The 26,900-nt window shown below is 42.0% G+C and overlaps 1 protein-coding gene across 1 annotated transcript; it reads left to right on the top strand.

Annotated features, from left to right (window-relative positions):
- Positions 1-285: 285 nt before the first annotated feature.
- Positions 286-26,755, top strand: zdhhc1 (zDHHC palmitoyltransferase 1). The gene is made up of 11 exons (XM_072465260.1): positions 286-428; positions 4,020-4,251; positions 11,026-11,201; positions 13,976-14,077; positions 14,456-14,580; positions 15,950-16,105; positions 18,266-18,378; positions 19,447-19,535; positions 23,338-23,449; positions 23,720-23,792; positions 23,866-26,755. The coding sequence occupies exons 2-11, from the start codon at positions 4,036-4,038 to the stop codon at positions 24,309-24,311; spliced, it is 1,608 nt and encodes a 535-aa protein (XP_072321361.1). The 5' UTR covers positions 286-428; positions 4,020-4,035; the 3' UTR covers positions 24,312-26,755.
- Positions 26,756-26,900: the final 145 nt, after the last annotated feature.

Below are 26,900 nucleotides of genomic sequence, written 5' to 3'. Positions count from 1 at the left end.
GCGTGTCCGGCCGCGTAACCCGCCTCCGGGCCGCGGCGGGCTCCGGGCTCCGGGCTGCGGGCTGCGGGCTCCGGGCTGCGGGCTCCGGGCTCCGGGCTAGCCTCCGCAGATTAGCAGGCTCCGGACACAAACGAGCCGTAATCTGGGACAACGGGAATAAACGGTGCATTTGAGCGGAACGCGGCGGTGTTTCTCTCACGCAAGCACGGGCTTTTTCTGTCGGGATGGACGCGTGTTAGGAGCGGGGCAGGGACGGGAGGAATCGGGGGCACTCGAGGCGGATTCGGGACCGAGACTGGAGCTCCAAGACCGGGCTGAGACAGACGCTCCACGCCGCCTGAAGGGCCTGGAATCCGGGCTGAGATGGAGGATGTGCGGGGCCGGAGGGACGAACCACATCTACAGAGCTGTTAACTGGTAATAAACAGGTAATTATGTCTGGATTGTATTGAAAATATAAGAAAATATGTATGCATCCCTATATTTAGTAACAGAATAAGGCTGCATAGATTTCGTTTAGTTTTATTATGATATATTATGTTTAAAAAGTATTGTGCACATTGTAAATAACTTCTGAGCTGATAAACCAGGAGAAGGATGTTTGTAGAGGTCTAAACTTCAGGTACAAGTTTTTACTGTAAAAAGACAGGATATTTTACTATTTGCAGAGGACATTCTGACATTCAGCTTTCATGATTTGATAATTGCACCAACTAAACTTGCATTAGATTTGATTGCGACGTGCAGGAGTATTTATTACAAAGGCACAGCAACTTTGGTGAAGAGAATGTAAAGCAAAGACATGAAGTAAACAAGATATTCATTACAGTAAATTCAAACTCTTATAGTTGAGAAGTAGCCTTTCCTATACAATAATCATTTTGATTATTGTTTCATTCGGTGAATATTCTTTTCATATACAAATGACTTTTTTAGACAATGAAAGACACGTGAATATCAGATTTTTTACAAAGTTTGCCTTTTATACACGACTGCAGTATATAAACGACAATAAAATTAAAAATGTTTTGGGCTGATTGCTGTCATAAAACCTATTTTCTCAGTATATGGCAATAAACTATTCTTTATTAGCTCAACAACAAAACAAAACAAAAAACACAACAACAACAGAAAGGAAAAAAACCCACAAAGAACAAGCTGGACCAGGTAGAACATAAGGCAAGTGAAGGAGTAAAAATATGTAAGTAAATAAGGGAGTGTCATCAGAAAAAAAAAAAAAACAACATAATAATTGACACCAGTCCACAAAGTCCTACAGGGGACTGGCGCAGGACTTTGTGGACTGGTGTCAGCGGAACCACCTCCTCATCAACGCGGGGAAGACAAAGGAGATGGTGGTGGACTTCCGCAGACGCCACCCCACTGCCCCCTCACCAGTGAACATCCTGGGACGGGACATTGAGAGAGTGGACTCATACAAGTACCTGGGTGTTCATCTGAACCACAAACTGGACTGGACTCATAACACAGACGCACTGTACAGGAAGAGCCAGAGTCGGCTCTACCTCCTGAGGAGACTCAGGTCTTTTGGAGTGACAGGGCCACTCCTGAAGACCTTCTACGACTCTGTGGTGGCATCAGCCCTCCTGTACGGTGTGGCCTGCTGGAGCAGCAGCATCACAGAGAGGGAGAGGAGGAAGCTGGACAAAGTCATCAAGAAGTCCAGCTCCGTCCTGGGCTGTGCTCTGGACTTGGTGCAGGAGGTGGGGGACAGAAGGGTCCTGGCTAAACTCACATCTATGCTGGACCATGAGTCTCACCCCCTGCAGGACACTCTTTCCGCTCTGAAGAGCAGCTTCAGTAAGAGACTGATCCACCCTCGCTGTGTGAAGGAAAGGTTTCGCAGGTCTTTCCTTCCTGCTGCTGTCAGACTTTATAACAAACACTGCTAGCCCTGAACATGTGCGATACTGATGTAACCATGTGCAATACCATCATATTCATGTGCAATACTGTCATATTCATGTGCAATACTGAATCAACCATGTGCAATACCTGTAAATAAGAGTGTTCTATTTTTTTTTAATTTTTTTTTTATACGGTTTACTTACCTGCTAATAGCTATTTTTACTTTATTTTATTTTTATTTTATTCTATTATCATTATTTGATTATTATTATCTGATTTTTATCTTTATTTTGTATTTTATTTTTTATTTTATTTCCCCCCCTCCATTCCCTATTAAGATAGGAGAGGAGTTTTGTTAATAAGAGTTTTTTGTTTTTGTTCATAAGAGTTCTTCTATTAAGAGTGTGTTTTTGAAACTTCCTAAAATCTGTCCTTTCCTCCTGTTCTACTGTGTTGCAACAATGAAATTTCCCCTTGTGTGGACATTAAAGGTTTATCTTATCTTATCTTAATAATAATGATAAAAAGATAAATGATAAAAAAAAGAGAATTTAGAGCTTATTAATTTTGAATAATTGTCCCATTTTGTCTATTATTTTTTAAATTTGTCTAGTTAGTTAGTTTTAAGTTGACGGTTATTTAAATAATCACTTTTGTATGCAAATCTAAACGTTGCATGATGAGTTTAAAAGATTGCAGAATTCATATTATACAGTGAACCAATACATTACAAAGAAAGCATTTTAATAAGCTCATTTTCTATATATTTTGAGATAGTTTTAAAGCACAGACACATTTCTTTTGCTTCCTCAATAAAATCTGAAGTGTAAAAATGCATGAGTCCTTATGTCCCAGTGCGACCGGGTTTAAAATGACGAGCTCCTGTCCGTGTAGAGAATGTTTATTACAGATAATGGGAGCAGATGCATCAGACGGACAGACTTTTCCTGTGTTTCCGTTCCACAAAGCTCTAATGGAGGCCAATTACGGTGATTACGAGTGTACGCTAATGCTTCATACAGCGGCAGAAGCATGACGCACACGTCCCCAACGCAGATGCACGTGAATCTACCCGTGGTCACGTAACTGCTCGTCCCAAGAGACCTAGTTAGTCCTGCAGAAAAAAGGTCAACTCCCAAGTGCCAGAGTGATTACAAAGTATGAATCCACATCCGGGTGCAGTGTTTTCCACCCACTGAAGGTAAATGCAGCAGAATGTGAGGAAGCTGAAGGATCATCCGGCACCAAAGAAGCCATAAATGTAACTAAAGATGATAGAAAAAGAAGAAATAGTAATCAATTGCGTCTGGTTTAAGATTAGGATTATATTTTTGGCATTTGTTGTATCGCTGCTGTTCTTTTTTGTTTTAATCTTTTGGTTCTTTTCCCGTAGTTTGCTCAAATCGGGCATTAACACAACTATATCTGTAATATTTCTATTCAAAACCTAACCTTCATTTGATTCTATTTATTAGTACCTTATGACTAATACTCTACAGATTATACTTTAGTAAATGTATAATCTTTCATTGTTACATCACTGTGGGGAAACTAAGCACAAAAGTCTCACAGTTTTACAGTGTGAATGGAATGTTGTTGTTGTTGTTGGTAGAGCGCTCGACCCCTGATCCCAATGTCGCTTTTCGAACCTATCATTGTTTTTCCGATTAGAAATGCCATATTTAAACGATAAATTTAACTTTATTTTGCATAATCTTTTTAGTCTTGTCAGGTCAGTTTGTGTCAGATACATTTGGATACTTAATAGTTCTGAAAGATTATGAAATGCACCCCTTTTCCTGACCAAGCCTAGCACAAAAGACCACTGCTCCTGAGGATATACCCCAGTGTCATTGAAGGATGGGTCAAATGCAGAGGACAAACAAAGTATCTTAACCTTCAGAATCGCCCATCGAGCAACTGCAGTTTTGATTTTGGGCGCAACAAAAATAAATCGAATTGAAATAGTCGACTAGTTGATCAGCAGGACATGTCTTTGGTTGACCAAGAACGTCTAATCTTACTATTTATGTGTTTATTCCAACAAATCAATGGTTTAACTAATCGGCCACTAAAGCGTGAAACAAAATGATGAATAGCTTTGACAGTTCCTTGAGTTTATATCGTCGTCTCTCTCTCTCTGTGTCCAGCCGGAGCTCCAGCCCGATGGAGCTCTGCAGTAAGAACTCGAACAGGACGGCGCCGGTGGAGGAGGGCGCGCGCCGAGCCGATGTGCCGCTCTGCTCCAGGACAAACGGCTGGAGCTGGCCGCCGCACCCGTTCCAGATGCTGGCCTGGCTGCTCTACGCTTACTTCGCCATCACAGGGTTTGGAGTGTTTGTGCCTCTGCTGCCTCCGCACTGGATCCCCGCCGGGTACATCGTATCCTTCAGACCGGGTTCATCCATTTTGGTTTGACCTGTTGTTATTATTATTATTAGGCCCGAGCCCCAGCAGGGCGGAGGGCCTATTGCTCCCGCAACGCTGCCGAAGGCAGCGTTGCAACTGTCTGACCAAACATGCGGGCGCAGCCCGCATGTTTGGTGCCCCGTCGCCCCTGGCAAGTACAGTGAACTAGCCCATGCCGAAGGCATGGATCATGCATACTTACTCCTGCTATGACAGAAATAGTAAACAATTTGTGAATGGGCGTAGCCCATTCACAAATTGTTGACAACAGCAGCGCAAAGCGCTGCATTCCTCCAAAAACCCTCCTGGCATCGTCCTGTACGCGAGAATCCATGCCGCAGGCATGGGCCATGCTTGTATCTGCTCAAATCAATGGAAGTCTATGGGGAGTGGGCGGGGCATCCCGACGGAATGGGGAGTGACGAGCGCGTAAGCGCTCGTAATGATGATTCCACCCCATGGCGGCATGGGGAAGGCTTAGAGCTTTCAAACAATGTATAATTTGTTGTTATAGTGGAAACGGCTATATTGTTTTTGCTAAAAATATTATTATTTTTATTATTAGGCCCGAGCCCCAGCAGGGCGGAGGGCCTATTGCTCCCGCAACGCTGCCGAAGGCAGCGTTGCAACTGTCTGACCAAACATGCGGGCGCAGCCCGCATGTTTGGTACCCCGTCGCCCCTGGCAAGTACAGTGAACTAGCCCATGCCGAAGGCATGGATCATGCATACTTACTCCTGCTATGACAGAAAAAGTCAACAATGAGTGAATGGGCGTAGCCCATTCACTCATTGTTGACAACAGCAGCGCGAAGCGCTGCATTCCTCCAAAAACCCTCCTGGCATCGTCCTGTACGCGAGAATCCATGCCGCAGGCATGGGCCATGCTTGTATCTGCTCAAATCAATGGAAGTCTATGGGGAGTGGGCGGGGCATCCCGACGGAATAAGGAGTGACGAGCGCGTAAGCGCTCGTAATGATGATTCCACCCCATGGCGGCATCGGGAAGGCTTAGAGCTTTCAAACGATGTATCATTTGTTGTTATAGTGGAAACGGCTATATTTTTTTTGCTAAAAATATTATTATTTTTATTTTTATTATTTTTCTTGTTCTTCTTCAGCGCTTTGAGCTCTAATTTGACCCCCTGAACATGCTCAAAAACTCACCAAACTTTGCCCAAAATTCAGAATCGGCGAAAAATTTTGTTTTTTCTGGGCCATTTTTTTTTTCGTTAAAAAATGGCGCGACAGCGCCACCGACAAAAGTCAAAATACATTGCGCCTATGGGAGACGCCCCGAGGTCAACTTTGTCGTAAAGCTACGAAATTCGGGACACGCATTCCTCTCGTGAGGACAAAAAAAAAAATCATTGTGGCCACGCCCCCAGACTTACCCTATGGCCGCCATTTTCCTTTGAAAATGAAAACACGCTGTGTTAGCCATTTTGTTCACGTCAAACTTTGACGAACTCCTCCTAGGGCGTTTTGCCCACCGACTTCAAAATCGGCGTACGTTCTCTGGACAAGTGGGGCATCTAAAGTTATCCAATTTTTTGAGATACCTTTTACGGTCTGTGTGCGGCGCAGCCGCAAAGTTGGACAACTTATTTTGGAATATTGCAGATCTAAAAATTGCTCCCATTTGATCAAAACAAGTCCGATTAGGACCAAATTTGAATCAGTTGTTCAACTTTCTAGTTTGGACCAGTTTATGATGACAAAATTGAAATGGCCGCGATAGCGCCCCCTACAGAGTGACCTTTAAATTAACATTGAAGGTCAAAAATTAGTTTTACCAAAATTTTCTAAACTTTACCCAAAATTCTATTTTGGCGTCGCGATCAAAAAAGCCAATCAGACAAATGCCTTAATTTTTACGGCGTAGTCGTAGCGATGACATAAACCTCCCATGTTATCCCTATGGGAAAACCGCTAAATCTCTCGAATATCCACATTTTTATGTTTTACACTTTAACGAAGTCCTCCTAGTGCGTTTTGCCCACCGACCTCAAAATCGGTGTACGTCCTCTAGACAAGTGGGGGATCTAAAGTTATCCAAATTTTAAGGATAGCTTTTACGGTCTCTGTGCGACGGAGCCGCAAACGTTTCCCAGAATTCTGACTATTTGGCCTTCAGAGTGGCCTATAAACAAGAGTTTTTCCAAATGACATGACATTTTGCACACAATTCTCATTTGCCATCCCCAAATTAAAAGTATGGGAGCCAAAGTCATATTTGGTAAAGCGTAGCCGTAGCGATGACAGAAACATCCCATGTTATCCCTATGGGGAAACCGTAAAATCTCTAAAATGACCACATTTTTACACTTCACACTTTAACAAACTCCTCCTAGGGCGATCACCCGATCAAGTTCATATTTGGGGAAAATAATCTACACAAGCGGAGCATCAAAAGTTATCCATATTTTTATTCCAAGTGTCACGGTCTCTGTGCGCTGGAGCTGCACATTTGACCGACATTTGTGTTCATCAATGTGTCGCTGTCTTAGTTCTTAGACAATTGCGTTAGCGCCATCTCTGTAAAATACAGAGAGCAGAGTCGGAAGGCCGGCGGCCCGCGAGGGCCGTTGGATGCCGCTTGCGGCTTTAATTCTTCTTCTTCTTCTTCTTCTCGGGACCAACCCCCCTATTTTTCACCCAGTGAACATTGACGAAAAGTCACAAAAATGTTCACACCTCTAAAAATCGTGCCTCTCTACATTCTGGCTATTTCCCTTTTCTAAAATAAAAAAAATTGGCGCGTCAGCGCCCCCAAATGTACCAAAAATGCATTGAGAGATGGGAAATGACCCAAAAAAAATCTGATCGTAGAATCATGAAATTTGGCGCAGAGGTAGATGGTGACAAGAGAAGTAAAAAATATTATTACGGCAACGCCGTCCGCCCAACCAAATGTCGGCCATATTGCTTCAAAAATGGCTAAACATGATTTTGGAGTTTTTCCAAACGTCGTACTTTTACTAACTCCTCCCAGGGCGTTGGCCCTAAAAAGCTGAAATTTGGTGAAAATGCTACTGAGGAGTGGGACATCAAAAGTTATCCAAATTACATTGATACCTCTCACGGTCTCTGAGTGGCGAAGCCGCAAACTGTAGCTAGAATTTCAGAAATCTCCCATATTTAAAATTTCTGCCGTTCGCGCAGATAAAGTCCGAATTGCGTCAAATTAGAATCAGTTGTTAAACTCTTTGCCCTAAACCCACTTGAAGTGAAATAAATTCATTTGGCGCCACAGCGCCCCCTACAGATTTTATATGGAGGTTAAATGTTTAGTTTTGCGAAATTATATGAAATTTGACACACAACTCAATTTTAGCATCCCCATCAAAAAAGTCAATGAGAGCCATGTCATAATTGTTATGGCGTTGCCGTAACGATGACCGAAACCTTCCATGTTATTCCAATGGGGAAATTGCCAGAACATGTTTACACTTTATACTTTCACAAACTCCTCTTAGGGCGTTAGCCCTATTAACCTGAAATTTGGTGAGACTCATCTTCAGGGGTGGACCATCAAAAGTGATCCACATTTTTATTCAAAGAGTCACGGTGTCTGTGCGGCAAAGCCGCACATTGTGCCAAGAATTCAAAATAAAATTGCTTTTTGATGGTAAAACAAAGGGGAGAAGATGTGACAGCGTCACAAATTCAGCAGTAGGCGCAATAAAAGGACAATTGGGGCGCGTTAGCGCCCCCTCCTCTTGCGGCGTGGCGGCGGCGTGGCGAGGGCCGATCATTGCCGCTTGCGGCTATATTTTTTATTATTTTTCTTGTTCTTCTGCTTTTTGAGCTCTAATTTGACCCCCTGAACATGCTCAAAAACTCACCAAACTTTACCCAAAATTCAAAATCGGCGAAAAATGTTGTTTTTGTCCCGCCATCTTCCTTTGAAAATGAAAACACGCTGTGTTAGCCATTTTGTTCACGTCAAACTTTGACGAACTCCTCCTAGGGCGTTTTGCCCACCGACTTCAAAATCGGCGGACGTCCTCTGGACAAGTGGGGCATCTAAAGTTATCCAATTTTTTGAGATACCTTTTACGGTCTGTGTGCGGCGCAGCCGCAAAGTTGGACAACTTATTTTGGGATATTGCAGATCTAAAAATTGTTCCCATTTGATCAAAACAAGTCCGATTAGGACCAAATTTGAATCAGTTGTTCAACTTTCTAGTTTGGACCAGTTTATGATGACAAAATTGAAATGGGCGCGATAGCGCCCCCTACAGAGTGACCTTTAAATTAACATTGAAGGTCAAAAATTAGTTTTACCAAAATTTTCTAAACTTTACCCAAAATTCTATTTTGGCGTCGCGATCAAAAAAGCCAATCAGACAAATGCCTTAATTTTTACGGCGTAGTCGTAGCGATGACATAAACCTCCCATGTTATCCCTATGGGAAAACCGCTAAATCTCTCGAATATCCACATTTTTATGTTTTACACTTTAACGAAGTCCTCCTAGTGCGTTTTGCCCACCGACCTCAAAATCGGTGTACGTCCTCTAGACATGTGGGGCATCTAAAGTTATCCAAATTTTAAGGATAGCTTTTACGGTCTCTGTGCGACGGAGCCGCAAACGTTTCCCAGAATTCTGACTATTTGGCCTTCAGAGTGGCCTATAAACAATAGAGTTTTTCCAAATGACATGATATTTTGAACAAAATTCTAATTTGCCATCCTGATCACAAAAGTATGAGAGCCAAAGTCATATTTTGTACGGCGTAACCGTAGCGATGACAGAAACATCCCATGTTATCGTTATGGGAAAATCATAGAATTGCTCAAATCACCACATTTTTACGCTTCACACTTTAACGAACTCCTCCTAGGGCGATTGTCCAATCAAGTTCATATTTGGAGAATATCATCTACACAAGCGGGGCATCAAAACTTATCCATATTTTGATTCTAAGTGCTACGGTCTCTGTGTGGCGGACCCGCAAAAATATGTCAGAAATGGGAAAACAGCGAAATCTCTGAAATGTTCACATTTACGCTTCACACTTTAATGAACTCCTCTGTGGGCAATAGCTCGATCAAGCTCATATTTGGGGAAAATCATCTACACAAGCGGGGCATCAAAAGTTATCCATATTTTTATTCCAAGTGCTACGGTCTCTGTGCGGCGGCGCAGCAAATTTGACTGACACTTGTGTTCATTTGCACTGGATTGGCCATGTCCAATGTGTCGCCGTCTGTCAAGTTCTTTTTTTATTCAACACACAATAAGGGCGCCATCTTTATCAAGTCGAAAGCGCAGAGTCGGAAGGCCGGCGGCCCGCGAGGGCCGTTGGATGCCGCTTGCGGCTTTAATTTTTTTTGTTCTTCCGTGAAGCAATTTTCAAGTAGAAGTTAGCGCTGGGTGATGTCGACCAAAATGAAGATTTCAATACATTTTGGAGCATCCTGATCATGAAAAGTGTTAAAACATGTCTTTAAACGTATTTGATGATGTGATTTGATTATGAGACAAATGTGAAATGTCTGTAAAATGAATCACAAAAGAGCAGAAATATCACCTTATTTATTTCTAAAACATAAACTTTGCATATGGTTTAAACATTTATCATTTTTTGTAGCGTGATTAATACTTTATTGGCCATCATAAAGAGCAGATAGTAACTAACTGTAAAACCTCTTAGAGCATCTGATTTTATGATATAGTAAAGTGTGATCTACATTCAGAACATTTGACTTTTTATACAATCATTCAGAAAAATAAAGGTGTTATCAGGTCATACTTATTGTCAAATCAGAATGAATGTGTAATTTCAATGGATTTTTGCTCTTGTTTACAGTATGGTTGCTATGTAACAGTTGTGTAATTACCTCGACCTATGTCCTATAGGACATATAATCATGTTCAATACATTTGAGTGAAACGTATAGTCTAACCAGTCATATGCCCTTTACGTGCTAATTGAATACAATAACCTCTTTATTGGACATGTGAGTTCTGAGAAGTTTTCTGATTAGTTATATTTGGTCGGAAGCATGATGCTCCTGAGGCAACAGCACGAGGGTCACACCACTTTAGACTCAACAGTGTCACAAATAACACACACAAGACTCTGGGTAGAACTGTGATCGAGTTTGTTTCAGCCGAGTTTAGGGATTTAACCGTGTCCAAAGGTCTCAATACAATATGTCCATTCTGCTACACGTAACATTTGACAATTTGACACTATCCCACTTAACAGGGGGGGCCAGGAACATAAAGTAACTCAAGGACCCCCCTGTGCCAATCCATCCCATACAAAATAACATTGTGATACTAAAAACAAATGAAGTGAGGATTTTTTGCTATTATTATTATTATTATTATTACTATTATTATTATTATTATTATTATTATTATTATTAGTAGTAGTAGTAGTAGTAGTAGTAGTAGTAGTAGTAGTAGTAGTAGTTGTTGTTGTTGTTGTTGTTGTTGTTGTTGTTGTTGTTGTTGTTGTTGTTTCTACCAGAGTGGTTTTCTTTTCTTTTCCAACGATTTAAAATTATTTTGTACCGTAGTTTTTTTTTTTTTTAAATAAACAAATTCTACAACATAACATATGAAATAAACACAGAAAATAATACTCAAAAGTCAAAAACTGACTCCTTCCACCTCTGAAGTGTAGGCATGCAGTACTACTCACGTTTCACTTTCATATAACTTCGAATAACTGTATCATGTAATCATTATGTCCTTCCACCGTCTGTATTTCCTGAGCCGTCTTGTCAGTGCACTGGGGTCATGTTCGTGTGTCACCTGTGTGTCCACGTGCTGGCCGTGTCCATAGACCCAGCGGACTCCAACGTGAGGAGCCGGACCCACCGAGGCCCCGTGCCCGCCTTCGACCGCTCCAAACACGCCCACGTCATCGAGAACTGCCACTGTTTCCTCTGCCAGGTCGACGTGTGAGTACCAGAACCCTCACACGCAGGGAACTCCTACAAACGGCATCCTAATAATCATTCTTTCACATTTTGACAATAAAGGATTATCTTATCTTATCTTTAACCATAGACTGTCTAAGTGACTGGACATAGGGAAAACGAGCTGTAACGCTAACGAGCTAGCGCTGTCCTCTCCTACACACAGTCAATGATTTAATTAAATAAAAATAAAATGAAAGGATATTTCTTCTCCTTGTCCTCGACAGATGGTTCATTCTGTGTCTATTTTGCTGTTGCCAAACGTACATTCTAGAGAGTTTTATGTCCCATATACATAGTTTAAAGTAAAGTTGAATGCTAATGTTGAGTAATCTCAGCCCATTATGTCTTTCTTTCCCAAAACGCATGAAAATGGTAGGCAACCTGATAATCACTTTTTCCCTGTGACTTTGACAATACCGTGATGCATTTTTCCAACAGAATTCTTTCCAAACGTGACTTTTTGTGCTTCTCCATCAAAAAGTGGAGGAGCACATTTTGTTATTACAGGTGAAGAGTGGTATGTTCCCACTCATCTGTTATGACAAAAGGTCCTTTTTTGACCCACGTATCTTGAATGATAAACATGCCCTAAATGCTCAGTTCAGTGGTGCATTACTGTGTCTTTGCCCCGTCCTCCCTCTCGGCGTCGCTATGGCAGCAGTGGGACGCTCATCTGTACATTTAGTGCTCTCCACAGACAGATGTCCCAGCAGCAGTCCCCACGCTCAGCTCACATCATTATCACAGCCCACAGGAGGGTGTTAGCTTCCTGTGGGCAAACAACTGTGACGGCAGCAACCAAAACATTATACCTGTTCATACACCAGCTCATGTGGTCCTGCTGACAGTGGGTTGTCCTTAGGGGACATGCCACTGACTGGGCTGGTATGGACAATCACATGATAATCAGTACTAAAACTAGAGACTCATTTGAACAAATATCCATATGAAATTTTGACCTTCTTTTGAGCTTTATCTAAACTTGTATGAGACCACATGGTAACGTAAAGAGAGACTGCACAATATATCACAAGAATATCAATATTGCATTATGTAGTCAATATCAAAAGAAATTTGATTCATCTCAACAATCAAAAGTTCTAGTTAAAGTAATTGAGGAAATATATATTTATTAAAAAGATTTTAGACAAAATGTTTCCTAATTTAGTCATGTTTTGTTCTTGGTTTAGTCAGAGTTTTCTGTTGTTTACAAAGTTAGACTTGTAAATTAAAGCATAATTCAACTGAACTTCAATTGTCATAAAATATATTGAAATATTACAATACAGTCATCAAATGTTGTATATGTACAATGTATTTTCATACATTGTACAGGTTTAAAAGAAGTTTTATTATTATTGTGGTAACAAAATCAGTTTGGAGCATCAATCCTCTGCCTTAGTATGGAAGTCAAGTTTGTGATGACACAGAGCTGACATGTTAGCTACTAGAGTCTCTGCTTTTACTTGTACTCTTTCTTTACCAATTAGACTTTTATTTGAAAAGCACAATATGCGTCAAAGAACAGAAAAGCTGAACAAACCACAGCCTTTAAAGAAAAAAAAAGTTTTTATAAATCCTTGCTTATTTCAGGTAATAAATGCAAATGCCAAACTTCTGGCACTTTTCATTTGGTTGAATAATTGACAGTACATTTTAGTCCTTCTGTTCCTAACGCGCTCAGACCGTGCTCATGTTTAATGCAGAGCCTGAAGTGTGGTGTTAATAAATTAAAGTGACTGTTACTGTTTTCACTGAGAGAACAGCTGCTCTCTCTTTCCTATCAATCCATTTTGTTTTTAATTGGTGGCGTCTTCTTCCAAGACGACCTAAGCAGGTGGTGTTCTCAACACCAGCGTTCTAAACATCCTCATCACTATAGCAACTGAAATCTGAATGTATGTTATGTTATTTCAGTCCACAGTATGGATATGTCATTTCAGTTTATGAGGCTGCTACAGTTAGAACAGTCATGGATTATATAATGAGGCCTGGAAGATGAATCAAAGATGTTGTGGTAGTTTCAATGGCCTGGGCCCAGTTTGAGGCCAAAAATAAATTGGTTTGATCTCAGCTCGGTTGTCTTTGTGTCCTTGAGCAACACACTAAGTATGAATGTAGATTGTCAGTCTCCCCCAGGGCAGCTGTGGCTACAGACAGGAGTTTACCACGTCCGAGTGTGTGTGAATAAATAATGAGCACAGTGTTGTGGTTTGAGAGGTCTGTCAGGCTTTTAACGATAAAGGTGTAAGCCATTATTTGCACTTTGGTTTATTTATTTATTTTATTTATTAGTTTACTTTAACGGGCAAAAAAATGCACAAGAATAAACATTTCTGTAAATGTGCCAGTATTAGCTATTCAGCTATTTTCCAACTGCAGTCTCCAGCCAAGGTGTAAAGTGGCAGACCATATAATTCACAACATTCACATTATTTACAGTGTACATTAAGGTTTGAACGTTAAAAGAACATTTGTAAGTACATTAAAGCAGATTACCGGATGAAACGTGTATGTACAGGAGAAGCACAGGAGAAGCATAAAGAAATGGTAGTATGATCTAACTATGGACACAGGCAGAGCTGCTGCTGGTGAAGTGTTTGATTCCAGGTCATTTTCACATTGGTCTCAATCAAGCTTAACACAACAGCCACTTACAAATGAAGTAAATACCAGAGAACAGAGTTAGTACAGTATCATGCAGCAGTAGAAGTATCTGTATAGTTTGTTAATAACACGTCTGTCTCTTCCAGGGGCCCCAAGTCTAAACACTGCAGTGCCTGTAACAAGTGTGTGGCCAACTTCGACCATCACTGCCGCTGGCTCAACAACTGTGTGGGCAGCCGCAACTACAAGTCAGTGTCCACGGTCTTTACTAAGGCAGAAGCATTGTTTCTGTGAAAGAATAAAGTGTTAATTGAAAAAAAAAAAAAACATAAATAATTGCAGTTGTATTTTTGTATCATTGTAATTGTGACAAAGACATTATTTAATTAGAATATCGAAAAAGACTAAACATTCATCGATAATACACTTTGTTTTTTAAAATATTCTCTATTTTGAAGCCTTCAGTATTTTAACCTTGATTTGGTTGATAACGTATTTATAAAGTCTTATTTTGCGACAGAACTGATCGTTTGACTAGTCGACCGCTAATGCTAACTGAAATGATTGCTCAGCTGTAAAATGAAACCTTTGAACAAATCAAAATGGACTGGTGTTGTGTGTCGTAGGCTGTTCCTGCACAGTGTGGCGTCGGCGCTATTGGGAGTGTGTCTGGTCCTTATCGTCGCCTCGTACGTTTTTATCGAGTTCTTCTTGGACCCGTCTAAACTGCGCACCGACAAACACTTTCAAGGTGACGTTCCTGTTTTATCTGTGTTGTTTCAGAGTCAAATCAGTCCAGCTTTTTTCCCCTGCGGTCTTAAAAGTCTCTGTGGAGATGTTGTTGCTTTGCCTAGGATGTGTCACAGGGTTTCTCTATGCACGTTTTGTCTGATTTTGTCACAAAGTGGTGGAAAAAGTTTAATTTTATTTATTTTATTTATTTTATTTATTTTATTTATTTTATTTATTTTATTTATTTTATTTATTTTATTTATTTTATTTATTTTATTTTAAACACAGAACATAGAACGCTACAGAACACAACACGGAAATCCAAATTTGATGCACAAGTAGGCATCAACTAAACATCAAAAGAAACAAAATCATGGCCCATTTAAATTAAAATAAAAGTCCCATTTAGTCCAAAGTCTGTCAAATTTGTCTATTTTCAAATTTAGTTTTGATATCTGATACTATGTAGTTTGTGTCATCCATTTCTTTGTGAGGGCCTTTTCCCCTGCCGGCAAAAGTACATTCTAAAGGTATCCATTTATTGTGTCCATGGCAGGAGTTTTGAGGCCACATAGTTCTGAAATTAAGTGGGACGGCAAAGTCAAAAACAGTCTGCAGTGCATTGTTCATTTCAGTCCAATATTATGCGTCTTGGAGTAGTTTTATGCATATTTGAGTCCTATTTTTGCACAGTACTCGTGAATAAAATATTTGGTTCCCCTTCCCACTCTATGAAAAAATCTATAATTTCCAAACTTTTATGATGACAATGACAGAATGATTTAAACATTGTGTTTCTTGCACGGCTCCTTCAGACAGCTTTTGTCCTTCTACTTGAACTTCAAATTATAAATGATGTTACGTCCAGGCATTTACTCTTACAATAACGCTTCCTTCAGTAATAGTTTCCCCAAAATACTTTTTTTTTTAATTTAATCTTAGTTGAATCAATTCTTGGGTTACTTTGTACTTTTACCTGAGTAATATTATTTTTGAAGTTACTCAGAACTAAGTAACATTTTGCTGTACGTCTTTGTAAGCCCCTGTGATTGTTACATGTATTTTCGGGGCGTTTGAAGTGTCTGTCGTTGCCCCCTGCTGTCTGTGGGTGGAAAATCGACCCAAAGACAACTCTCCTGAGAAATCCTGACTCTCAGTAACGTGAAATGTGTTGAATGTGATAATACTGACTCATTATGATAAAGAAAGAAAACATTGAGAGGGGGGAAAAAAGCATTTGCGTCTGTTCTCTGACAATGTATTTTCACAAGGGAGCTGCAGGGGGAGCTCTATCGAGGCTTTTCTATAAATTATGAAATGTTGAAGTAAAATCTCGTAGTGCCAGTCCTAACTCTCGTCCCGCTCTCTTCTTCGCCGTCTCCGTGCAGTGCGTAACGAGTCTGCGGTCTGGTTCCTGTTCCTGCCCGTGGCGCCGGTGGTCTCAGCCGGAGCCGTGATCCCGGGGCTGGCTGCCATCACCATCGCCCTGGGTCTGCTCTCCTGCGTGCTGCTCTGCCACCTGCTGGGCTTCCACATTTACCTGAGTAAGAACCACCACGTGGACGTGATCGTGATGAGAGTTCAGCCAGGACAGGGCCAGAGTGAGGGGCAGGGAGTGAGGGGCAGGGAGTGAGGGGCAGGGAGTGAGGGGCAGGGAGTGAGGGGCAGGGAGTGAGAGGCAGGGCGTGAGGGGCAGGGAGTGAGGGGCAAGGAGGGGCAGGGAGTGAGGGGCAGGGAGGGACAGGGAGGGACAGGGAGTGAGGGGCAGGGAGTGAGAGGCAGGGAGTGAGAGGCAGGGAGTGAGAGGCAGGGCGTGAGGGGCAGGGAGTGAGGGGTAGGGCGTGAGGGGCAGGGAGTGAGGGGCAGGGAGTGAGGGGCAGGGCGTGAGGGGCAGGGAGTGAGGGGCAGGGAGTGAGGGGCAGGGAGTGAGAGGCAGGGAGTGAGGGGCAGGGCGTGAGGGGCAGGGAGTGAGGGGCAAGGAGGGGCAGGGAGTGAGGGGCAGGGAGGGGCAGGGAGTGAGGGGCAGCGAGTGAGAGGCAGGGAGTGAGAGGCAGGGAGGGGCAGGGAGGGGCAGGGAGTGAGGGGCAGGGAGTGAGAGGCAGGGAGGGGCAGGGAGGGGCAGGGAGTGAGGGGCAGGGAGTGAGGGGCAGGGAGTGAGGGGCAGGGAGTGAGAGGCAGGGAGTGAGGGGCAGGGCGTGAGGGGCAGGGAGTGAGGGGCAAGGAGGGGCAGGGAGTGAGGGGCAGGGAGGGGCAGGGAGTGAGGGGCAGCGAGTGAGAGGCAGGGAGTGAGAGGCAGGGAGGGGCAGGGAGGGGCAGGGAGTGAGGGGCAGGGAGGGGCAGGGAGGGGCAGGGAGTGAGGGGCAGGGAGGGGCAGGGAGTGAGGGGCAGCGAGTGAGAGGCAGGGAGTGAGAGGCAGGGAGGGGCAGGGAGGGGCAGGGAGTGAGGGGCAGGGAGTGAGAGGCAGGGAGGGGCAGGGAGGGGCAGGGAGTGAGAGGCAGGGAGGGGCAGGGAGGGGCAGGGAGTGAGAGGCAGGGAGGGGCAGGGAGGGGCAGGGAGTGAGGGGCAGGGAGGGGCAGGGAGGGGCAGGGAGTGAGGGGCAGGGAGGGGCAGGGAGTGAGGGGCAGCGAGTGAGAGGCAGGGAGTGAGAGGCAGGGAGGGGCAGGGAGGGGCAGGGAGTGAGGGGCAGGGAGTGAGAGGCAGGGAGGGGCAGGGAGGGGCAGGGAGTGAGAGGCAGGGAGGGGCAGGGAGGGGCAGGGAGTGAGGGGCAGGGAGGGGCAGGGATTTTTTCATTGTATTTTTCAATTAAAAAACAATAAACACAACACACAGAACAGAAAATGACCAGGGAGCGAAATACAAATACAAATTTTGATTTATTTAAACTAAATCAGACAAATACCTCAAATCAAACAAAGTTACTGATATATATACTTACATATTTATAATAATCCAAAAAGCTAAAAGTGTACATGTTTTCATACTAATAATGGCTCAGCTGGTGTTGGATGTTATGACCCCGAAGAGAGGTCTAAACATATTTAAAACGGACACGGAGACGAAGACAATTTTAAACAAGTTTATTAGGGTTTCACCAAAATAAATGCTAAATTTCGAACCCCCGTGCCCTAAAAATCACCCCAAAGTTATAAAAAGAAAGATGGACCTTGTGGGCCAGCCAAACAGAAATAAAATGGGAGCGACACAGGGCCAGCCCCGTATAGGGCTGTCGAAGCCGGTGCCGACACCTCTACCTAAAGCACAAAAATAAGACACACAAAACCCCCCTATCTAGCCCCAAACAAAAGCGAAAATGGGACTACCGGTCCCACCAGGCCAAACAAAACAGGCTAATGCTACTGCTAGTGAGAGCCAGCTGGGAGCAGGCGAGCCGAGTGCGTCAACGAAGCGGGACCGTAGTGGGATGGGCGGAGCCGAGCTGAGAGAGAGCGCTGAGCCCATCCGGTCTCCATTTTAAAGGCTGCCGGGCGCGCACCCGCGACCGGGAGCCAATCTAAAAAAAAACTAAACAGATTAGACAAAAACTGAACAGACAGAATATTATTATCACCAATAGGGAGGAAAAGTGCCCAAACCTAACATTGGATTATGGGACAATATGAATGAACTGATTAATGGGAAACACTAAACGCAGCTTTGACTCTGATGCTCAATATTACTAAATGTTTCTTGTTGTTTTCCCTCAGTGTGGAACAGACTGAGCACATACGAGTACATCATCCGCCAGCGTCACCGTCTGAACCCGAGAGACGCCAGGAAAACCAAGGAGCCCGCCGCGCCCTCGCTCAACGCCATCAAGGTGAAGCTAGAAAAGAACAGATTCAGTGCAGGAAATCATCTTTGTGTAAAAAGAGCACCACATGAACAGAAGCAGTAGTAGAAGCCCCAGTGAAGCTCCCGCCTTTAATGGTTTAGTCGATTAATCGGTCGATGGTGTCTTTGTCGAGAAGGATTTTCATTGTTCGACTTGTTATTTTATTGAGTTTGCTGCAGTTTTGAGAGAAAATCATGAGTTTATTCTGTCTTTTTTAAGGGTCACTTTTCAAGATAAATTGCAGTTACTCTTACGTTTTTATTTGTTATTGAAATGAAAAGCATAAAATTGTATCAAACATTGAGATGGACGAATATGAGGGAATATAAAGCTTGATCTGTGGGCGTTCCTGACCAGTTTGACCCAGCGGCGTGGAACTGTTTGTCTAATGCAAAGGACAAATTCCTCTACATGACAATAAACTTAAACTTATGATTTTCTAATGTAGACTTTATTTTGTCTATTTAAACCTGTTGTACTTATAAATGATAGTTTTACACTAATCGAGCAGGTCGTTGTGGAGGAAACGTTGAACACGTTTGTAGCAAATGACTGGAAGTGACATCACACTAGGTACACTCACTCCAGTGCATAAATGACACAAAATAAACAACTTTTTCGACTCTCTAAACTTTAATTCAACAAAATAAAGTCACTCTGATATATTTTTAAAGATAAATAATTGTGACGATAAATTTGTTTTTTTGCCCAGTGTTTGCTGGGTAATATGATGTCATCAATTACAAATCTTAAAATGTGTAATTCTGTGACAACGTACTTATAATTCAAAAATTCAAAATATCCATCCATCCATCCATTTTCTACCGCTTGTTCCCTTTCGGGGTCACGGGTGACTGGAGCCTATCCCAGTGACTTTGGGCCTTAGGCGGGGTACACCCTGGACAGTGGCCAACTCGTCGCAGAAAAAAAATTCAAAATATAAATATCTTAACTGCCTTTTAGTTCAATGAGTCGTGCGACCTGTAGGGGGCACTTTAACCTTCCCTCTCCGTCCCGTCTTCCACATTTGACCCGTCTGTTTTCCTCCTGCAGGAGGCGAGCTACTCCGGGACCCTGGGCTACACCAACACGCAGATGGAGGCGGACGAGCCCGGCGCAGTCACACCGCGAAGAGACGCTGAGTACGACTTCATTCTCACCTCATTTTCAGACCGTTGTCGCTTTTGTCAGTGAATATTTGGTAGCGTTGGTTGGTTTTTGATAGCTCTGTTGCACAAGCTCCTCCGTACGCGCTCCTCTGATCGGGAAACTCCAGGGGTTTGGCGTTTATTATGTAGAAGGTGAAAGTAAAAGTCTTCTTCTTCTTCTTTGGTGTTTTAATGCGGCTGGTATCCAAGTGTTACATTATCACCACCTACTGTAGTTGTACATCTTAGACTTTATTCTTTGGGCTTAAACATACTTATAGCAATAACTTATAACTAATGCAAGAATGACATGTACGTTTTGGAGGTTTGATCCTGCGTTTCGGTTATTTCCCATGTTAACAATTGGCTAATGCTAAACCACAGGCTTAATAAATGTCTGAAACATGTTAAATTATAATCCAAACAGCCTGCAACGCACCATTCAATACAGAGTTTGCAGGATTTATACGCAAGAAGACTAATTATGCTGTTGCTTAATTGTGATTCATCTTGCAGCCCTATCAAACAAGGCAATAATTATGTTTCCGAAGATCCATAAATGTGTTTGAGAGCTTCATTTTGAATTCATAATACATTACAGAAAACAGCATGATAACCAATCGACAATAAACAACAAGCACAAGAACAACACGTGTAATCAGATGGACACTTCCTCGTCAGCAGATGGTTGATTGGAGGTTATTTCCACTTGTGTTAATCACATATATTCACAGAGGTAAAAATAGATGATTCTCACTCCAGAAATCTTCATCTTCAGGTCCTTTCAGTGAGACACTTTTCTAAGAGTTATTAACCAGAGTGCAGAAGCATTCTCAGTCAATTAACAGAAGAATTAAACACAAAGGAAAAGAAATGTCTGCACAGTTAGAGGGCAGCAACTACACAACAGTGGTCGACCAGTCAGCGATTATATTTAGATTAAATGACTTTAAAGTTTGTCACATACATTTTTAAGCAAATAAAGGTTGAAAAATGGCGGCTGAAGTTTTCTAGATGGAGAATCTTTATGCAAAAAGTGTATTATTCATGAAAATCTGAAATATTTTGACACTTTGACCCTTATTTAAGGTCACGGGAGGATCCATCAGCAGGAAAATGACAAAAAAAAAAACATTTGGCCTCAATTACCAGGTTTTTTTCATGAATGATTGGCACAAGTCACAACCTGACACTCGAGCGTGACACACAGATCAAACAGTTTGTCACAATCAATACAAGAGATACAAACATGTAGAGTAAGTCATCATTAGCGTTCGGCCCCCGAGGGTTGTTTCAGAGCGTCTCCGTGGAAACGCCCCCTGCGGCATCGACACACTGAGGAAATTCCTGGAAAAGGACTTCTGAAACGCAAACAGAGTGCGTTCAGTGCGTTTGGTCGAGTCGTGGGAGGAGAGTCGGAGAATGTAACAATAATCACAATATTTCTGTCTCACAGTTTTATCGTTGGCTGTCAAAACGTATCGACTCACAAGATCGTTTGTTTAAGTTCATTGTTTAAATGCAGCAGCGGCTAAAAACAGATTTAGCCTCAAGATGTCGCAACAAAGATCTTAACACACCGAGATATGTGGCTATTGTTGCATCCCTCGAAGGAAATATCAGCAAAATCAAACATTTTTTGCATTTTATTGGTAACGATTTTCATATAAGCATCAGGAATGTGCTCAAATGTGTTGTTGAGGTTCAAGTACGACACAAAACGTGACCCGACTGAAACTTGTGAAGACGTTTCTGTTCTTTGTATTATCAGCTTTTTGGTTGTCAGTTTTAAATGTTGACGATATACGTGATATTCTTATTTTTCATATCTCCAGAACAACAAATGCTGTGGCGCATACTGTGTCCTGACTTAATAAAACACTAACTGTCAAATACATTTTCAAAGCAGTTTTCCAAACATTTAGAGCAAAAATAAGTGTTCCTCATCATCTATACTTCGATTTTGTACAACATAATGTGTAATAATTTAGAAGTATTGGTCCTATTACAGTTGACTTTTCAACGCTGCCCTCTGCTGTTACTAAGTTGAACTACAATTGCTTGTAAGATAATTTAGAAAAGTCATTGTGGACTTTTTACACATCTTGAATATTGTTAGACAAATGTTTTAGTATTGTATAACACTAAATAGTATATTTAGTATGTAAGTATTTAGTGTTCTAAGTACGCTGATGTTGTGTATCCGTGTGTTTATGCTGTGTATTTGTGCGTTTATGCTGTGTATTCGTGCGTTTATGCTGTGTATTCGTGCGTTTATGCTGTATATTTGTGCGTTTATGCTGTGTATTCGTGCGTTTATGCTGTGTATTCGTGCGTTTATGCTGTATATTTGTGCGTTTATGCAGTGTATTCGTGCGTTTATGCTGTGTTTTCGTGCGTTTATGCTGTGTATTTGTGCGTTTATGCTGTATATTTGTGCGTTTATGCTGTATATTTGTGCATTTATGGTGTGTATTTGTGCGTTTATGCTGTGTATTCGTGCGTTTATGCTGTATATTTGTGCGTTTATGCTGTGTATTTGTGAGTTTATGCAGTGTATTTGTGCGTCGGTGTAATCCCTCATTCGTCCAGGCGTGTTCCATAGTAGAAAAAAGCTTCAGTTGTAGTCATCTGGACTCAGTTTGAAAAAATAGACGTTTCGACTCTCATCCAAGAGTCATTTAGAATTTAGATCGAGAACTCCGATATTAATACTGTTCTGTGGTAAGACCCACCCATTGGGCGGAGCCTTCCTGAAGTAGAAAGAGTTGTTTGTTTCAACAGAAACTCCCCCCTTGTATCTACCGAGCTAGCATATTCAGAATTTTAATGGGCTATTAGAATCCTCTTTGTCTTTGTGAGACCCTGGCTCAACCACCCTGAGTACCTGGTTAGCATCTAAATGTCCTGGTCCTGGTCCTCTACCTTTCCAGGGGTTCAGTATACCATTATAAATAACAGGAAGATTAAACCTTAGCCCTCCATTTCTGTTTAAAGAAGGTCTTTCTTTTTTAACAAAAATAGCTTCCTTGACTCCTCTTTCAAACCATCTTTTCTCCTGCTTAAAACCTTCACCTCACCGTCTTCAAACGAGTGATTAGAGGCTTCAAGATGGAGATGCACGGTGCTCTGTGGTCCTGAACTAGTATTTCTTCTGTGCTGATAAAGCCTCTTGTGTAGAGGCTGTTTGGTCTCACCTATGTAACGTTCTTTACAACTTTCTTCACTGCATTGGATCGAATAAACTACATTGCTCTGTTTTTGAGTCGGCAACTTGTCCTTAGGATGAACCAGTTTTTGTCCTAAAGTGTTTCCTGGTTTAAAATAAACAGGGACTTCGTGTTGTCTAAAAATTCTCTGCAGTTTTTCCGACAGGCCAGACACATAAGGGATAGAAACACCCTTCCTTCTCTGTTCAGTTTCCCTTTTCTCCTGCTTCTTGGTTCTCTTCACTCTGTTGAGAGCCCAAGCGGGGTAGAGAGGGATCTAAATTCTTTTATTGACAATGACTCTTGGATGAGAGTCGAAACGTCTATTTTTTCAAACTGAGTCCAGATGACTACAACTGAAGCTTTTTCTACAGTGTATTTGTGCGTTTATGCTGTATATTTGTGCATATATGCTGAGTATTTGTGTGTTTATGCTGTGTATTCGTGCGTTTATGCTTTATATTTGTGCATTTATGCTGTGTATTTGTGCGTTTATGCTGTGTATTCGTGCGTTTATGCTGTATATTTGTGCGTTTATGCTGTATATTTGTGCATATATGCTGTGTTCATGCTGTGTATTTGTGCAGGTGTGTGGCCAATGGGAGGCTTCGTAGTGCGTCTGCTCCTATGGTGGAGGAGGAAGGCCCGCCTCTTGCTCCCACTGAAGTGAAGGCGTCGACTCCACAGAGAAGAACACAGGTCTGAACTCACACCACGTTTCAATGTGAACTTTGAACAGAATATTGTTGCAAACCTAATCACAATCGCAGCACTTACAAATCACAATTAGGTGTTTTTCCAGAGTCGTGTAGCCCAAACATCCAGAGAAAACTACATCGTTGCTTCAGGAAAGACATCCATTCTCACTGTTGCTGAAATGAACGCAGTTAAAACTATGTCGAATGTCCCTCTGCTCTCAAGCGTCCAACAATGATGCAGATCTCAGTGTTTGGTTGCTTTGTTTTTCAGAAAAGAAAGAAGAAGGTGCGTAAAGTTCCGGCTGAAGTGACGAGGGAGAGGCCCCGGAGTGCTGTTCCTCCAGGTACAAACGTCACAAAGTATAATAAAGTTCTCTTAATTTGACTGTTTGAACATTAAACTCTTTTTTTGTGCAGAACTGGCCTCCGTCTCCACCGTGGCCCAGCGCTTGCCCTTCCCCTCCTTCCCCCTGCGCGCCTCCCTGCCTCCCCTCGCCTTCGCCCCTCCCGCCCCGGCCCCTCCCGTCATGGCCGCCGCCCCGCCCGCCGAGTACCACTCCGACTCGGCCGAATCCCTGGAGGAGATCCCGGTGGCGCTGGCCAAACTTGGCTCGATGTCGAACCGGGAAAACCCGATACACAGACCCGCTTTGCCGTTCCCGCTGCCGTCGCCGCTGCCCAGGACTAAGAGGAAGGGCTCGGCGAGGGCCAACAGGAGCGCGGGGGACTTGCGGTTCGAAATGGCGCCCCCTGTGGTCTTCGTGAGCAGGGCGAGCGGAGAACCGTTGCCCGACAGAAGGAGGACTCAAGGGTCAAGGCCCGGCTCCAGAAAGTCGCTCGGCACAAATTGGATGGAGCGATGAAAAAAAACCTGAAAAACGTCTTCTCTCTTTCTACAATCATCGGGAAGCAATTTGAATCATTTTTATACAAGTCGGGATTATTTATGATTGCTTTATCGAATAATAATTTGTATTTATTTTTATCGTTGCACAATTTTTCTAAGTGAAGGATGAATCAGTCGAGGTTTATGCCCAGCAAAAAATTGCGTGAAATAATCTTTATAGTCGGGGGTGGTGGATATTGACAAAAAATAGTATCTCAGTATCTTTTTGCATCATCTCGATAACAATATTCAGACGTTATTTTAACAAAGCATCAGCATCAGCCATAAAACGGACCGTAAAAGTGCTGAGATATCACCTTTTGGTCTCTTTTTGAGCAAATTTTCCGGCGTTTTAACTAAAGACGATGCACTCGATATTCTAATGTTGCAAATTTCCAAAACAAAGATTGCGATACTATACATTTTTCGATATATCTCCCACCCCTTTTTGTTTGTGTTGTTAAAATGTAAAGATTTTAAAGCTGACAGTGTACAAACCAAGTCATCGTCAGGATAAGACTTTTTGTACGACCAAAAATTCACAATGTTTAACTGAGACAAAGGTAGAGGTAAGTTAAAAAAAACTTTAAATCCCCGATCGCCATTTAGCTTTGATCACATTGTCATTTTACGCACTTAATAACTTATTTAACACTGTCTTTAATGGGTAATTTCACTGTGATTCGTCAAAGGTCCTGCTCATTCCCCAGTTTGAATTTGCCAAATTTCCTTTCATTATTTAAAGCGGCACTGACCATAGAGCTCCCCCTGCTGTTCTCTTGTAAAAATACATAGTCAGAAAATAGACCCATAAGTTTTTTCTTTCTTCCTTAGTACAAAAAGATTTCACGTTGCCAAATATATATCGAAAGAGCCAGGGTTTCTCAGGAGAGTTTGTTCGGGTAGATGTCGTTTTTTCTGCCCAGAAACAGCAGGGGGCGACAACGGACACTTAAAATACATATTTAACCATCACAAGGACTTACATAGAACTTCAATAAGGTTAAAATGTTACTTTGTCCTGCTTTAAACAGCTAGAAACGGTTAAATGCTCTGACAGTCATAGCCTTAGTTCGCCTGTCACATTCCCCACACTCAAATGACATCAAAGTCCGTTAACCTGGACGTTTTTCTGCACAGATCTGTTTATTCGGGTTCAGTAGCAGTCAAATGTTGTGTTTTTCACAAACGTTGAGCTCATATTTAACCTAAAATACACACGTTTGTGCAGAAGTTTCTGGGCATGTGCAGATCGAGCCTCAAATCGGGGAATCGCAGTCCTGTACGTGACTTTGACCCACGAGTCAATTTGAAACGTTTGTCTTTTTGCCTTTTTCACTGTATAAAACAAGTAAGACGAAGGTGAAGGAGGTTGTTTTTGATAAGTCATTATTATTAAGAGTCACTGATTAGCGATTGTGTGAGAAAAAGCCATCGAAAATGACTAAATTTAATGTTTTTATATGTAGCAGCTTCTAAACTTTGAAAAGAGTTGTATAATCCTAAGAACAATGTGTTTACTTTAATAAGTTGTTGAAGTGTAAATGAAATAGCCTGTATTAAATTATGTTTTGCAATAAGCGAATAGGTTGCGTTTACGTCACGGAAATTAGAGCTGCATCGATTAATCGGACTAATCATGTAAAATGAATGGTTCATTGAAGTGGTTTCCTCAATAATACACTTGTTCTTGAATAGTCTTTATCTAGAAGCCTTAAGTAACCATATTTCAACCTTTATTTGGTTAATAATGTTTTGTTTCTTTCATCGTTTGACTATTAATCTACTCGTTAGTTGCAGCTCGAGTGGAGGGTAAAGGTTAATATCACTGAACTACTTTTGTTTATCTTCATTTTGGGTCGACAAACTCTTTTAAAACTCTTGACTTCTATAATACAGTATAATACAGATTTGTTTCAAAATTACCTCCATCGTTTTACCACAAAGAAACGTAATGCCAGTTTTTGTTCCATGTGGATCCTGTATCTGAAAGTATTTGAGAGCTTTTGAGCATAAATCAGGCCAAAACATCTGCGTTTCCAATCAAACTTGGCCAAACTTCCAGCTTAATTTGAACTCCATTTTCTGAACGTTAACGCAACTTATTCTCACTGAAACATTCCTGTCGTTTGCTCTTTTACATTTTCCTTGTGCTTTACTTCACATTTCAAGGGCTGCTCAACAACACATTTTTAACTGCAATGCCACTATTTAAAAGCTTGTTTTTATGGCCTTCAAACCATTTTATAACGTTATTTCGTCACCAAACATACACCACTTTTGATTGTTATCATTTACAACACTTAAGACTTATTCAGGCGGCAGCTACCAACTGAACTTTGATGTTAGAAACTTCTTTTTGATGATGAAAACGGCCTTTCTTCTTCTGTTACTTTAATAAAATAAACCCCCTCAATATTGTGTGATTCGGACCCATTAAAGGCTCCGTCATCAGAATGTTCAAAATCACGGTTTGGCAAAATGTAAAGTTTCATCGATTAAAGTTTTTTGGCACATTTTCTGAACTCTTTCTTAAACCTGGCCGACTCCAGCACCTGCACAGAGC

The sequence above is a fragment of the Eucyclogobius newberryi genome, unplaced genomic scaffold, assembly GCF_026437365.1.
Source record: "Eucyclogobius newberryi isolate DKJ021-1_F unplaced genomic scaffold, fEucNew1.0.hap1 SCAF_5, whole genome shotgun sequence".
Classification (NCBI taxonomy): domain Eukaryota; kingdom Metazoa; phylum Chordata; class Actinopteri; order Gobiiformes; family Gobiidae; genus Eucyclogobius; species Eucyclogobius newberryi.
This window is presented reverse-complemented; position numbering and strand designations above follow the sequence as displayed.

Excerpts from the sequence above, each read along its gene's own strand:
- zdhhc1 (XM_072465260.1), top strand. The coding sequence starts at position 4,036 with ATGGAGCTCTGCAGTAAGAACTCGAACAGGACGGCGCCGGTGGAGGAG. Across the intron at positions 16,106-18,265 it reads GGGCTTCCACATTTACCTGA|TGTGGAACAGACTGAGCACA; the intron begins GTAAGAACCACC and ends GTTTTCCCTCAG. Across the intron at positions 23,793-23,865 it reads CCGGAGTGCTGTTCCTCCAG|AACTGGCCTCCGTCTCCACC; the intron begins GTACAAACGTCA and ends TTTTTTGTGCAG.